The sequence below is a fragment of the Notolepis coatsorum genome (assembly GCF_963971535.1).
Source record: "Notolepis coatsorum genome assembly, chromosome: 9".
In the NCBI taxonomy this organism is placed as follows: Eukaryota; Metazoa; Chordata; class Actinopteri; order Aulopiformes; family Paralepididae; genus Notolepis; species Notolepis coatsorum.
In genome coordinates this window covers 61345969-61360818 of record NC_140173.1, presented here as the reverse complement: position 1 = coordinate 61360818, position 14850 = coordinate 61345969, and the positions used below count along the sequence as shown (strand labels likewise).

Genomic DNA, 14850 nt, shown 5'->3' with positions numbered 1-14850 from the left:
GTTCCTCTCAGATAGTAGTTCCTCTCTGACGCTGTTCCTCTCAGATAGCAGTTCCTCTCTGACGCTGTTCCTCTCAGATAGTAGTTCCTCTCTGACGCTGTTCCTCTCAGATAGCAGTTCCTCTCAGATAGCAGTTCCTCTCTGACGCTGTTCCTCTCAGATAGCAGTTCCTCTCAGATAGCAGTTCCTCTCTGACGCTGTTCCTCTCAGATAGCAGCTCCTCTCTGACGCTGTTCCTCTCAGATAGCAGTTCCTCTCAGATAGCAGTTCCTCTCTGACGCTGTTCCTCTCAGATAGCAGTTCCTCTCAGATAGCAGTTCCTCTCTGACGCTGTTCCTCTCAGATAGCAGCTCCTCTCTGACGCTGTTCCTCTCAGATAGCAGTTCCTCTCAGATAGCAGCTCCTCTCTGACGCTGTTCCTCTCAGATAGCAGTTCCTCTCAGATAGCAGTTCCTCTCTGACGCTGTTCCTCTCTGATAGCAGTTCCTCTCTGACGCTGTTCCTCTCTGATAGCAGTTCCTCTCAGATAGCAGCTCTTCTCTGACGCTGTTCCTCTCAGATAGCAGCTCTTCTCTGACGCTGTTCCTCTCAGATAGCAGCTCCTCTCTGACGCTGTTCCTCTCTGATAGCAGTTCCTCTCTGACGCTGTTCCTCTCAGATAGCAGCTCCTCTCTGACGCTGTTCCTCTCAGATAGCAGCTCCTCTCTGATAGCAGCTCCTCTCTGACGCCGTGCTCCTCTCCCCTCAGCCTCTGCAGCCTCACGTCAGGGTGTGGGACTCCGTCACCCTGTCCACGCTGCAGGTCATTGGCCTGGGGACCTTCGAGAGAGGAGTGGGCTCCCTGGCCTTCTCCAAAGCAGTGAGTACACCCTCTCCCCCCCCGTCCTCCCCTCACACACACACACACACACACACACACACACACACACACACACACACACACACACACACACACAGTCTACCAACGTGTTATAGACCACTATGTTTGTTCAACTCTGGGTCAAGACCAGAAATAGGATGGGGGCTTCCTCACAAGACAGGCTCACCCCCAGGATGATTTAAAGAGCTTGGGTCCCACTGTGCGAAACTGTCTGGATCCCAGGATGAAATGTTTAAACCTCCACTGAAAACATTGTGTGTGATATGTTCATTTGACATCTTGATGGGTTATTATAGGGTTATGCACATGGTTGGCATGGTAGTTTAAACATAGCTTATGACATATCTTAGTGATAAACATGGTGAACTCCTATCCTCGCACACTATTTAAGCTCAGGATAGAATAGAATATAACAGTCTTTGGGTTTGAGGTGATGGCTCTCACTTATGGGTCCGTGTTTTGCCACTGGGGTGTTGAATACCTCATAGCCTCTCTAATCACTAGTACTTTACAGCCCATTCTCTCTCTCTCTCTCTCTCTCTCTCTCTCTCTCTCTCTCTCTCTCTCTCTCTCTCTCTCTCTCTCTCGAAAACACAATACATGTATGCATAATGTATACATTTGCTTGCATACATACCACACCAATACATAAAATACATTTGGATGAACACACATGTGTACACACATGACCACACGTGCACAGTGCACACTCAAATTTAATATAAACAACATACCCCCCCCCACACACACACACACACTGTGCATACACACACAGTAATTGTAGGCTGTGTTAATCATTATCCATCCTCTGTTATGAAAGATCATTGTGTGAATAGCACAGCTGGAACGGAACACGTATCACTGTTTGCCCATTTGTGCTGCTCGGGCTGTATGTTTACTGACGGTCATTGGTTTAGTTTTACGTCCTGCAGATATTCTGGCCATAGGCTGTTTGTCTCGCCTGTCTGTTTTCTCTACATACATGCATTAATGATGGTAAAAGAGGATGCCTTGAATTCTGCTAAAGGCCGATTGTATACAGTAGTATTGTAGCACCTCTCTGCTAGGCTTCGGGATTACAGAAAAAGGTTAACCTATAGCGACCGTAAAGCATGTTGAGACTGGGCCTGTGGTGCTGGGAACCATTCTTCAACCTCTTAGAGTTACAAGCCTTCAATGAATTTAAATAAAATAATGAAAATAAATATACAAGTCTGGCTTCAGTCCAGGTATCTTTCAAAGCAATGGGCACGGCCACATACCAGGGTTCTGAAATGCCATGTAGTACCATTTGAATTGCATACCTCTTTGACTCTTTCACATCTGGCCTATATCTTCCCAGGGGTTTGAACTAAGAATCTCCCAGTCAAAAAACATAGAATCAATTACAGTCTAATCAATTACAGCAGGTGTCTGGCTCGTCTGTGAAGTATCTTCTTCCAAATAAATCCACATGTATCACATTATGTGTGCGTGTGTGCGTGCGTGTGCCTCTCTCTCTCTCTCTCTCTCTCTCTGTCTCTGTCTCTGTCTCTCTCTCTCTCTCTCTCTCTCTCTCTCACTCTGTCTCTGTCTCTGTCTCTGTCTCTGTCTCTGTCTCTGTCTCCGTCTCCGTCTCTCTCTCTCTGTCTCTGTCTCTCTCTCTGTCTGTCTCTGTGTGTGTGTGCCTCTCTCCACGTGTGTGTGTTTGTGTCTCCGTGTGTGTGTGTCTCTGTGTGTGTGTGTCTCTGTGTGTGTCTCTCTCCCAGGACTCTGGGCAGCACCTGAGTGTGATTGATGACTGTAACGACCACATGCTGACCGTCTGGGACTGGCAGAGGAAATCTAAAATCGCTGAGATTAAGGTGAGATGAGCTGTTTGTTCTGTCATGTTGTAGATTAAGATGAGCTGTTTGTTCTGTCATGTTGTAGATTAACTCATTGACTGCCACGCTGTTTTTCCATCTGTACTCCCTGGCGCCAGCGTTTTTGACAATTTTTTATTTTTTTTATCCACTTTTTCTCCTCTTTTTTAAATTTTTTTCTCCCATCCCAATTCCGTTGTGCCAATTCTCACAGAGCGATCTCTCCTCTCTCTCTCTCTCTCTCGCTCGCTCATTCTCTCTCTCGCTCTCTCTCGCTCTCTCTCGTATGTATCATGCTGTGTGGGTGAATGTCACTCAAAGCGCTTTGAGAGTATGGGCGGAGCCCAGCCCAAAACAGCTTGAAATCTTGAAGTGGAAAAATGCTGCTTTAGAGTATTTGATTAGAAATACAAATTATTTGTACTGTATTCAATTACTGATTATTATTGTATTCTTATTTTAATTATACTGTATTAAATGAGGGCTTATTATTGTATTCTTATTTTAATTATACTGTATTAAATTAGAGAGTATTATTTTAATTATACATTATTCGATTAGTGATTATTATTGTATTATTATTTTAATTATATGGTATTAAATTTGTCTAATTAGATATTAGACCAATATCCAATCATTATATCTCCATTGGACAATGTGCAATTTAATTTGTATACTGTGATTTTCTATAGCAATTTTTCTTACTTAACACTGTGCAATAGTGCTCACCATTTATTTATTTATTCATTGGAACTTTTTGAACGTCAGCGCTGACCTTCATTGTTTGTTTGTTGTATTGGTTGTCCTTTTTTTATTGTTTTTTATTGTCCGTCAACTGCACTGAGCTACCGGATACCTGAATTTCCCCAAGGGGATGAATAAAGTGACCAATTGCAGCCACTCTTATTGTCTGGGACCAAATACGGCCACGCCCCACTCCCAGTAAAAAGTGGGAATCTCTAGAATGGGTTTGGGGCGACGCTGTATACGGAAGTGGCTCTCAAGGTGACGATTAGACAACACTTTCTGTTGTCAGTAGATGGCAGCATTGGTTTAAAATTAAAAGGTGAAAATGTTGAAAACTACAACACTGCATTTCCCAAGAGCGTTAGCACAGGTCGCAGGTCACTGGGATGTGTCTATATTCTTCGACGTGATCTGAACAGCGGTAAACTATTACTGCGACCTCGGTATAGCGACCACGAATGGTAAACTAATTATCTTAACAGAAGTGCGCTGGTAGCGTTACATTATGTTGTCTAAAGGGGGACATATGGTACAATTTAAGATTCTAATGATAATCGGCATATAAAGGACAACATAGAGCATCGTTAATTTGTAAGAAACCTCAATGAAAACAGCGCAGGGTGCTATTGTTATGAAAATGTGATAGAATCCTATATAAATTTGGCCGCATTTGGTTTACGTTCAGTTATATATCTAGCTTCCATGAAACAGAGTAAAGCGTTGCATCATTGGAGCTGGCGCTGTGCACGTGCAGACTCCCCGAGGCACAGGCAGCTTCAAGCTGGATTTAAATAATAATAATAATAATAAAACATACTTCCCCGCCTCAGATTGGCAGGCGGTTGTGTTCAGTGTGGGTACTTCTGGGTGTTAGTGGTGGTGTTAGTGATACCACCCCAGGCACACCGCTTGGCAGCCCAAGAAGATCAGATTGGTTCATGAGATTCAGACACCCTGAGATTTTGGGATGACTGATTTCAGGACCTGGGAGACTGGGTTTTGTTCCCAGTGCACTTGATTTATTGCTAGCTGTTATTATTATAATTATTATAATTGTATAATTATAATTTCACCAAATATTACCAAATGGTTCTAAATATTTTGCCTACCCCACCTTTAACCTGGCATGTCTTGACTCATTGACCGCCGGGGATCAGCCTAATCCTGTGTAGTAGCTACCGCCACCGCTGTACACGATGGGAGTCGCTCACCTTGTTTGCAGGGCTATAACTATTTAAATATTATAGCTATGGATGCAATACTATGGCCCATTTGACATCAAGTATCTATCGTTCAAGATGTGAAAAAGGAATCTTTTTTCCATCCATACATTCCCGTTTTATACCGTGGTGAATATAAGTATGGTTTTAGAGCGGTTTAGGGTAATTCCTGGGAGGCTAGTATTAGGCCATGATGCATAGTATACTTAATCCATTGGCATTTCGTCCCTATACACGCTACAATAAAAAATTCAAATGCATATGATTGATATATTATGTTCCATGAAAGGGGGGGGGGGGGGGTCGTTTCTGATTAATTGATTGTCAATAACGGCATTCGTTAGTACAACAGCATACGCTGATCAGGGCGATGGCTATGAAAACAATGCACAACCAAGCTGAAATTGACGTTAAATTGCTCTTACCTGTGGCCGATGAGATTCCAAAAAGAATATTCCAATTATTTGATTGCCATCTGCTAGATCGTATGTCCATTTGGGCCACGACATAACCCCCCACAGCATAATGAATCGGGCGTCCCAAAAGCGATTCAATGCGATCGGGGAGACCCCTCGGTCCAGGCTACTCGAAAACTGCGCCCGGATGAATTTCAATGATACACAGCCACATACACAGAGTCACAAAGGGAGTGCAACATCGGCCGCATACCACCAGGCGGGGGTATTGTACTTTTGCGATCTCAGAGTCATTCCATATGGTCACACAGCCTTCCTGGATGATTTATGAATGGAAATAGCGAATAAAAGAAATAACAATCCAATATGGTTGGCGTTATTCGATTGGCGGACAAACATGTATATATGCGTGGACGGCGCTGAATGAGTTAAGAACAAATGATTATTTCTAACAGCCTGCCAAAACAACTCTGAACTTCATATATGGTAGTCGGAAGGTTCCCGGTTCGATTCCCGCTCCTCCCAGGCAGCGTGTCAAAGTGTCCTTGAGCAAGACACTTAACCCCTAACTGCTCCCGATGTACAGGTTGGCACCTTGCATGGTCGCCTCTGCCATCGGTGTGTGAATGTGTGAGTGAATGGGTGAATGTGAGGAACGTTTTGGATAAAAGCTGTTATATAAATGCACCATTTACCGTTTATATGATTGACTCTCAACAGTCGACCAACGAGGTGGTTCTGTCGGTGGAGTTCCACCCTACAGACGCCAACACCATCGTCACCTGCGGCAAGTCCCACATCTTCTTCTGGACCTGGGGCGGCACCTCGCTGGCTCGCAAGCAGGGCATCTTTGGGGTGAGGACTGATCAATGATGATCATATAGATAGATAGATAGATAGATAGATAGATAGATAGATAGATAGATAGATAGATAGATAGATAGATAGATAGATAGATAGATAGATAGATAGATAGATAGATAGATAGATAGATAGATAGATAGATAGATAGATAGATAGATAGATAGATAGTTCAGTTCAGAGTTCAGAGTTCAGAGTTTTTATTTGCCACATGGAATCATACAATCATAGTTTCTTCATTACACAATCATAAATAGTCATTCCATGGACAAAAGGAGCAGGAAGAAGAATAAATCTTATAGTTACCGGCCCCTTATTCCTAAACTAACAAGTATTTACTTAATGGTCGGCGTACAACCTAATTTACACAAATAATAATGTATACCATTGTAAAAGAAACACACAATCCACAGTTAAACAAGAAAAAATTAAATAATAATAATAATGATAAAGAATAAAGAATAAAAGAAAGAGAAGAAGAAAAAAAAGAAAATATCTCACTATTCAGATCACATTTGATTTTCATACTGACTAAATATTTTTTTGAATTGATAAACACTATTACATCCCTTAAGCTATCTATCTATAGATAGATAGATAGATAGATAGATAGATAGATAGATAGATAGATAGATAGATAGATAGATAGATAGATAGATAGATAGATAGTTAGTTAGTTAGTTAGTTAGTTAGTTAGTTAGTTAGTTAGTTAGTTAGTTAGTTAGTTAGTTAGTTAGTTAGTTAGTTAGTTATAACCACGAATGCCTAGACTCGCCAGCCCTTGGCTAAAGGGTTGGACCCTTCAGTTGACTGGTTAACGCTGTCACCTGTGGACTGGGGGACGCGGGTTCAATTCCTTGTTGCTCCCGAAATTCACTACGATAGATAGATAGATAGATAGATAGATAGATAGATAGATAGATAGATAGATAGATAGATAGATAGATAGATAGATAGATAGATAGATAGATAGATAGATAGATAGATAGATAGATAGATAGATCTATAGATAGATCTATAGATAGATCTATAGATAGATCTATAGATAGATAGATAGATAGATAGATAGATAGATAGATAGATAGATAGATAGATAGATAGATAGATAGATAGATACTTTAGTAATCCCCTTAAGGACATGTTATGAATGATACTCTAGATACTCTTTACAGTGCATGGTATCTCACTAAAACATCAGTCTTTTAAACCTAAATATGCTATATGATCCTCTGTTAATATCTATAGGGTAGTTGCGACGACACAGTCTAGCTAATGTTATTAGTATAACGTATCACTGATACAAATAACCCCAGTGGTCTGCTGTGTTCTTTTTCACATTATTTTGGAATTATTGTGTACAGTATAAACAGTTGTAGATGCTGTATGAATTAAAAAAAAAATCTAACCCTAACTAACCGTACTGTCATGCACTTGTCCTAATAAACTAACCTACACTGTAGCACTCAACACTTTGATGAACATTGTTGCTCAGCTGATAGAGTTGTGCCCTTCCTGATGGCTTGTCGTACAGAACATGTAAGTCAGCTAAATGACTAAATGTAAATGTAAATGTATGTGAAGCCCCTGAATAGAATATATCATTGCAAACCCAACCACTGACAAATGAGTATTGTATTGTGTTTTTATTGTGTTTTATAATGACAAAATCATGTTGACAAAGAACCTTTGTTTTTTGATTGATTTCATCTTACAGTAGGACTGACTTACCTATCCACTCACTCACTCACCTATGTCATTCTGCCACTGTTGTTAATATGACATACACTTTCCATTGTTTTTCCAGAAATATGAGAAGCCCAAGTTCGTCCAGTGCCTGGCGTTCCTCAGTACGGGGGACATCCTGACCGGAGACTCCGGAGGCATCATGCTGATCTGGAGCCGGAGCATCGTGGAGCCCGCCCCGGGGAAGGGACCCAAAGGTAGGCTGTAGGGGTGGGAATCGCCAGAGATCTTGCGATACGATACTATCGCGATACTTGAGCCTACTCGATATATCGCGAATATTGCGATATTATATATATATATATATATATATATATATATATATATATATATATATATATATATATATATACATATTTGTTTTACTGCAAAGTAAAACTGTCAACATGTTTTATCTAATAAAATAAAGTTCAGTCTGTTCATCTCACTTCAATAATTTTTATTGCAGAACATGGTATTTTCTCAAGCAGACGGATGTAAACACTGTAATCTGTGTTGCATGTACCTGACAAACTGAACTGTTTGTATTACAGTCATATTCCAACTTAACTGAATACACATGTGTGTGTGTCTCTGTGTGTGTGTAGGTGTGTGTGTGTGTGTGTGTGTGTGTGTGTGGACTACTGTACTATTACAGGTATTGAAATGAACAATGCAACTTCCTTATACAAAAAAAATAAATAAAAAAAATATTTTATGAATAATTAAATATCGATACTTGGCGTCCCTGTATCGATACAGTATCGCCACACAAAGTATCGCGATACTACTACGTATCTATTTTTTCCCCCACCACTAGTAGGCTGGTGGAAATGTGATAGATTGACCAACAGATGGATCCAATAGAAATGTATCTCACCTGAGATGAGCTTAGTGGAGCATAGCATGTATACGTTTAATCACATAATACTTTATTCTCCAAATATGATGAATATACAGGTGATAATAATGTTTCATACAGTACCATATGGTGCAACACACATACATGGTACAGTAAAGATCTCACTGTACAGTTTAACAGTGCAGCAGTCTTCTGGTAATCAAAAGGTTAGAGTTAGACAGTGTCTCACGGGGTAGAGCGGTCAACTGGTAATCAAAAGGTTAGAGTTAGACAGTGTCTCAGGGGGTAGAGCGGTCATCTGGTAATCAGAAGGTTAGAGTTAGACAGTGTCTCAGGGGGTAGAGCGGTCATCTGGTAATCAGAAGGTTAGAGTTAGACAGTGTCTCAGGAGGTAGAGAGGTCATCTGGTAATCAGAAGGTTAGAGTTAGACAGTGTCTCAGGGGGTAGAGCGGTCGTCTGGTAATCAGAAGGTTAGAGTTAGACAGTGTCTCAGGGGGTAGAGCGGTCGTCTGGTAATCAAAAGGTTAGAGTTAGACAGTGTCTCAGGAGGTAGAGAGGTCATCTGGTAATCAGAAGGTTAGAGTTAGACAGTGTCTCAGGGGGTAGAGCGGTCGTCTGGTAATCAGAAGGTTAGCGTTAGACAGTGTCTCAGGGGGTAGAGCGGTCGTCTGGTAATCAGAAGGTTAGGGTTAGACAGTGTCTCAGGGGGTAGAGCGGTCGTCTGGTAATCAGAAGGTTAGAGTTAGACAGTGTCTCAGGGGGTAGAGCGGTCATCTGGTAATCAAAAGGTTAGAGTTAGACAGTGTCTCAGGAGGTAGAGAGGTCATCTGGTAATCAGAAGGTTAGAGTTAGACAGTGTCTCAGGGGGTAGAGCGGTCGTCTGGTAATCAGAAGGTTAGCGTTAGACAGTGTCTCAGGGGGTAGAGCGGTCGTCTGGTAATCAGAAGGTTAGGGTTAGACAGTGTCTCAGGGGGTAGAGCGGTCGTCTGGTAATCAGAAGGTTAGGGTTAGACAGTGTCTCATGAGGTAGAGCGGTCGTCTGGTAATCAGAAGGTTAGCGGTAGACAGTGTCTCAGGAGGTAGAGCGGTCGTCTGGTAATCAGAAGGTTAGCGGTAGACAGTGTCTCAGGGGGTAGAGAGGTCGTCTGGTAATCAGAAGGTTAGGGTTAGACAGTGTCTCAGGGGGTAGAGCGGTCGTCTGGTAATCAGAAGGTTAGCGGTAGTCAGTGTCTCAGGAGGTAGAGCGGTCGTCTGGTAATCAGAAGGTTAGCGGTAGACAGTGTCTCAGGAGGTAGAGCGGTCGTCTGGTAATCAGAAGGTTAGCGGTAGACAGTGTCTCAGGAGGTAGAGCGGTCGTCTGGTAATCAGAAGGTTAGACGGTGTTGTCTGTGTTACTGGACTAATCACTGTTTACTGGACTGATCACTGTTTACTGGACTGATCAAATGCTAAATTGATCTATAGCTCCTGGAGTCGTTTTAGCTGAAGAGCCACAGTCATAGGTCTATTTTACCTTGCAGTCTTTGCAGCTATGTCCAACATGTTGCCATGTGTCCAGCTTTGTTAGATAGTTAGCTAACGAGCTAATGTTGTCAGCGGCAAAGAGCACGGAGAGCAGCAGCTGACAGAATGAGAGGAGGAGAGAGAGACGTCCATAAACCTTCAACCTTCAGACAATAATCTCATCGAGCTGAATCCATTCACGGATGAAAGTTGGGCACAGTTTCCCTCTCATCCGTCACGTTAGTGAAGCGCCACGATAATCATGAGTCACGCTGCGCTCTTAGTGAAGCGCCACGATAATCATGAGTCACGCTGCGCTCTTAGTGAAGCAACACAATAATCACGCGTCACGCTGCGCTCTTAGTGAAGCACCACAATAATCATGAGTCACGCTGCGCTCTTAGTGAAGCGCCACGATAATCATGAGTCACGCTGCGCTCTTAGTGAAGCGACACGATAATCATGAGTCATGCTGCGCTCTTAGTGAAGCAACACGATAATCATGAGTCACGCTGCGCTCTTAGTGAAGCAACACGATAATCATGAGTCACGCTGCGCTCTTAGTGAAGCAACACAATAATCATGAGTCACGCTGCGCTCTTAGTGAAGCAACATGATAATCATGCGTCACGCTGCGCTCTTAGTGAAGCGACATGATAATCATGAGTCACGCTGCGCTCTTAGTGAAGCAACACGATAATCATGAGTCACGCTGCGCTCTTAGTGAAGCGCCACAATAATCATGAGTCACGCTGCGCTCTTAGTGAAGCAACACGATAATCATGCGTCACGCTGCGCTCTTAGTGAAGCGACATGATAATCATGAGTCACGCTGCGCTCTTAGTGAAGCAACACGATAATCATGAGTCACGCTGCGCTCTTAGTGAAGCAACATGATAATCATGAGTCACGCTGCGCTCTTAGTGAAGCAACACAATAATCATGAGTCACGCTGCGCTCTTAGTGAAGCAACATGATAATCATGAGTCACGCTGCGCTCTTAGTGAAGCAACATGATAATCATGAGTCACGCTGCGCTCTTAGTGAAGCAACACGATAATCATGAGTCACGCTGCGCGAAGCAACACGATAATCATGAGTCACGCTGCGCTCTTAGTGAAGCAACATGATAATCATGAGTCACGCTGCGCTCTTAGTGAAGCGCCACGAGTAATCGATGACGTCATTCTGTGTGTGTGTGTGTGTGTGTGTGTGTGTGTGTGTGTGTGTGTGTGTGTGTGTGTGTGTGTGTGTGTGTGTGTGTGTGTGTGTGTGTGTGTGTGTGTGTGTGTGTGTGTGTGTGTGTGTGTGTGTGTGTGTGTGTGTGTGTGTGTGTGTGTGTGTGTGTGTGTGTGTGTGAGAGAGTGAATGCCGCCGATACTGCCTAAAATGCTGGTATCGGCGAGTACCCTCTAATTCTGCGCTCCGATACCATATGACGTAATTTATCAACAACACTGCGGTCTGCTGAGTGAGCATTATAAAACAAACGTGTTTTTAACTGACCGTGAATTAAAGTGTCAATGCCATTTGTCATTTTAACAGCAGATACTTTCCAGATACTTTGCCATCGTCCCGACAGAGCGATGTTGACGGGGAGCTCTGATGGGTTCGCTTCGTGGTGTTATTAGCATTGAACAGCTAACCGAAAGCTAGCGTTAACTAACGTTAAAGTTTTAGCTTTATCGTTACCTTGGCTAAAGTTGGGGCTATTCATAATCCAGCAATAATGGCTGCAGACCTGCAAGCAAAGTACAGCAAGTTGGCAAAGGAGTATTCCAAGTTAAATCACATTTTCACCAGTAACGTTACAGTCTTTCCATCTACCGGTAGCTCATGCTAGCTAACCTAGCTCACGTTAACGTCGTCACTGATCGACCACCTCGCGTACACAATTAATGACATGTTGCGGACAGCCATATCGGTGACAATGTTTAGCTTTTAGTGCCAAATGATAAGAGTCTGAGGCGGAGTCTCAAAAGAGAATGTTGAATATTTATTGTGCAAAAATCACAACAGAGCCTCTGGTACTACAGTAGTTAACCTAAACGGAGCCTTCTGGAAGCAAGTGCAGCAACGAATAATGTCTGTGTGGAACTAATGTGTCAACAACCTTTCCGTGGGTAGACTCATTGAGATAGTTTTCAATTACTGATACTAATACTAATCTATACAATCACCTGTTCTTGAATAAATACCATCACTTTATAGTTATTACTAAAAAACAGTATATATAAAACAGTAGCAAAAAAAAAGTTTTATAATTTATATAATATATTTTTTTATTTATTTATTTTTTTAATGTATGCACTGGTATCGGATCAGTATCGGTATTGGCCGATACCCAAAGCTTAGGTATCGGAATCGGATCGGGAAGGAAAAAATGGTATCGGAACATCTCTAACTTGGCAGGGCCTGTGTGTGTGTGTGTGTGTGTGTGTGTGTGTGTGTGTGTGTGTGTGTGTGTGTGTGTGTGTGTGTGTGTGTGTGTGTGTGTGTGTGTGTGTGTGTGTGTGTGTGTGTGTGTGTGTGTGTGTGTGTGTGTGTGTGTGTGTGTGTGTGTGTGTGTGTGTGTGTGTGTGTGTGTGTGTGTGTGTTGGCAGGGCCTGTGTGTGTGTGCCCAGGAGGCAGCGTTGGGGCAGACCGTGGTAATAGTTTAGCTTGGCGGCTGAACTGGATGAGCAGACAATACAAGGACTGCTGCCAGACTGTTAATCACCTCTTTAATGTACCTGCCCTGCTCGCGTGTGGCTTTATGACAGGTCATGAGTGCAAGAATGTGACAATTTGACCATGTGACCGCGGCAACGCGGGAGAGCGGCAGTGCGGAAATAGGCTGTCTCTAAGACAAACTCTAACCTTAACCAGCTCCTTAACAGCGCCTAAACTTAACCGTTCTAACCTTAACCAACTCCGAAACAATGCCTAACCTTAACCTTAACCTTAACCATGCCTAACCTTAACCATAGAAAGAATATTGCCATTCTCTTTGACAAACTCTAACCTTAACCAGCTCCTTAACAGCGCCTAAACTTAACCGTTCTAACCTTAACCAACTCCGAAACAATGCCTAACCTTAACCTTAACCATGCCTAACCTTAACCGGCGAAAGAATACACGTTAAAAAAAAAATCACGTTAAAAAAAGAAAAATCATGGGATTCGAACTCGTCAACAACGAACCGCAGGACCGCGGACCGCTGCTATGCCAGGTGAGCTGAAGCGCCGAATGAAAATCATGGCGGATTCCTGCGGCGGTTACCTAATTCCGCTCGCGCTCTGCCGCTCCGCCGCTCCGCCGCTCTGCCGCTCTGCTCTGCGGTTGCCGCGCCTGCCGCGGGGCATGGCGCAGCCAATCAGGGAAAACGCGGAAGCAAAAGCAGCACTACTGACCTGTCATTAAGGAATAGGCGCCCTGCTCAGCCCGGGGAGCCAATCAGAGCTGAAGGAGCTAAGATGGGATCCTTCCAAGAGGTGTGTGTGTGTGTGTGTGTGTGTGTGTGTGTGTGTGTGTGTGTGTGTGTGTGTGTGTGTGTGTGTGTGTGTGTGTGTGTGTGTGTGTGTGTGTGTGTGTGTGTGTGTGTGTGTGTGTGTGTGTGTGTGTGTGTGTGTGTGTGTGTGTGTGTGTGTGTGTGTGTGTGTGTGTGTGTGTGTGTGTGTGTGTGTGTGTGTGTGTGTGTGTGTGTGTGTGTGTTCTATCATCACATACTGTTACTCTATTATTACAGGAGGTCTGAATAATCCAGAGGAACGTGGGGAATTCAGACAGACACATTATGTGCACACAGACACACACAGACACACACACAGACACACACACAGATACACATACACTGCCTGACTTATATTCAGGTACATACATGCATGCATACACACACAGACACACACACAAAGACAGACACAGACACATACACACACAGACACACACATACATACTGCCTGACTTATATTCAGGTTATATTCAGGTACACACAAGCAACAATTTGTGCATACATACAGTACACACACACACACTCACACTCACATTCTCTCTCACACACTCACACTCACACACACACACACACACACACGCACACACACACACACGCACACGCACACACACTCACACACACATATTTTCACCCCTGAAAGGCTCCCCAGAGAACAACAAGAGCTGGCCTGTGCCTCGGCACATAAACCACATTAGTGAATGTCAAGTATTTGTGGTATCCTGTTCCCAGAACCCTCATCTGCAGGCTGTGTTACTCCGCCCCCCCCCCCCCCATCCCCGCCCCCATCCCCCTCCCCCACCCACTCACTCGCTCACTCGCTCACTTGTCCTCTCTCTCGCCCACGGCACAGTGTGATCAGGGCAGAACAAATAAGCCGAACTAATGGAGAAGTAATGAGAGGCAAGAAGACATCAATCTCACTATTTAATGTTATTCTGTTAAAGAAACAACGTTAAAGATGTGGGAATGATTTAAATCTGTTTTTTTTTTTTTAAGAGGACATTTTCTGATTAAATATGTTTAGGACCCCAAAACTGAAATATAGTGTCCGATAATATGAGACCAGTGTTTCGCCTACCATTGCCTTGAAGGGGGCGGCCCGCCCCGCCAACGGGACCCCCCAGTCTCCTAATATATATATTTTTTAATAATAATAATAATAAAAAATTATGATAATAAAAACACGTTAATAAAAAATTATATTAAAAAAAAAGTATAAAATCTTGCTTTAATCACAGTAACTTTAGCGAGCTAGCTAAATTATACACACATCGTTTTTCATATAAATCAATCTTCACTACGAC

The 14850-nt window shown here is 43.1% G+C and overlaps 1 protein-coding gene across 1 annotated transcript in view; it reads left to right on the top strand.

Annotated features, from left to right (window-relative positions):
* Positions 1–14850, top strand: part of eml4 (EMAP like 4) — a 104817-nt gene that overhangs the window by 34038 nt on the left and 55929 nt on the right. Inside the window, exons 9-12 of the mRNA XM_084321714.1 lie at positions 749–859; positions 2629–2724; positions 5828–5962; positions 7773–7908. Coding sequence (XP_084177840.1) covers positions 749–859; positions 2629–2724; positions 5828–5962; positions 7773–7908 — 478 coding nt within the window. The remainder of the gene's footprint in view (positions 1–748; positions 860–2628; positions 2725–5827; positions 5963–7772; positions 7909–14850) is intronic.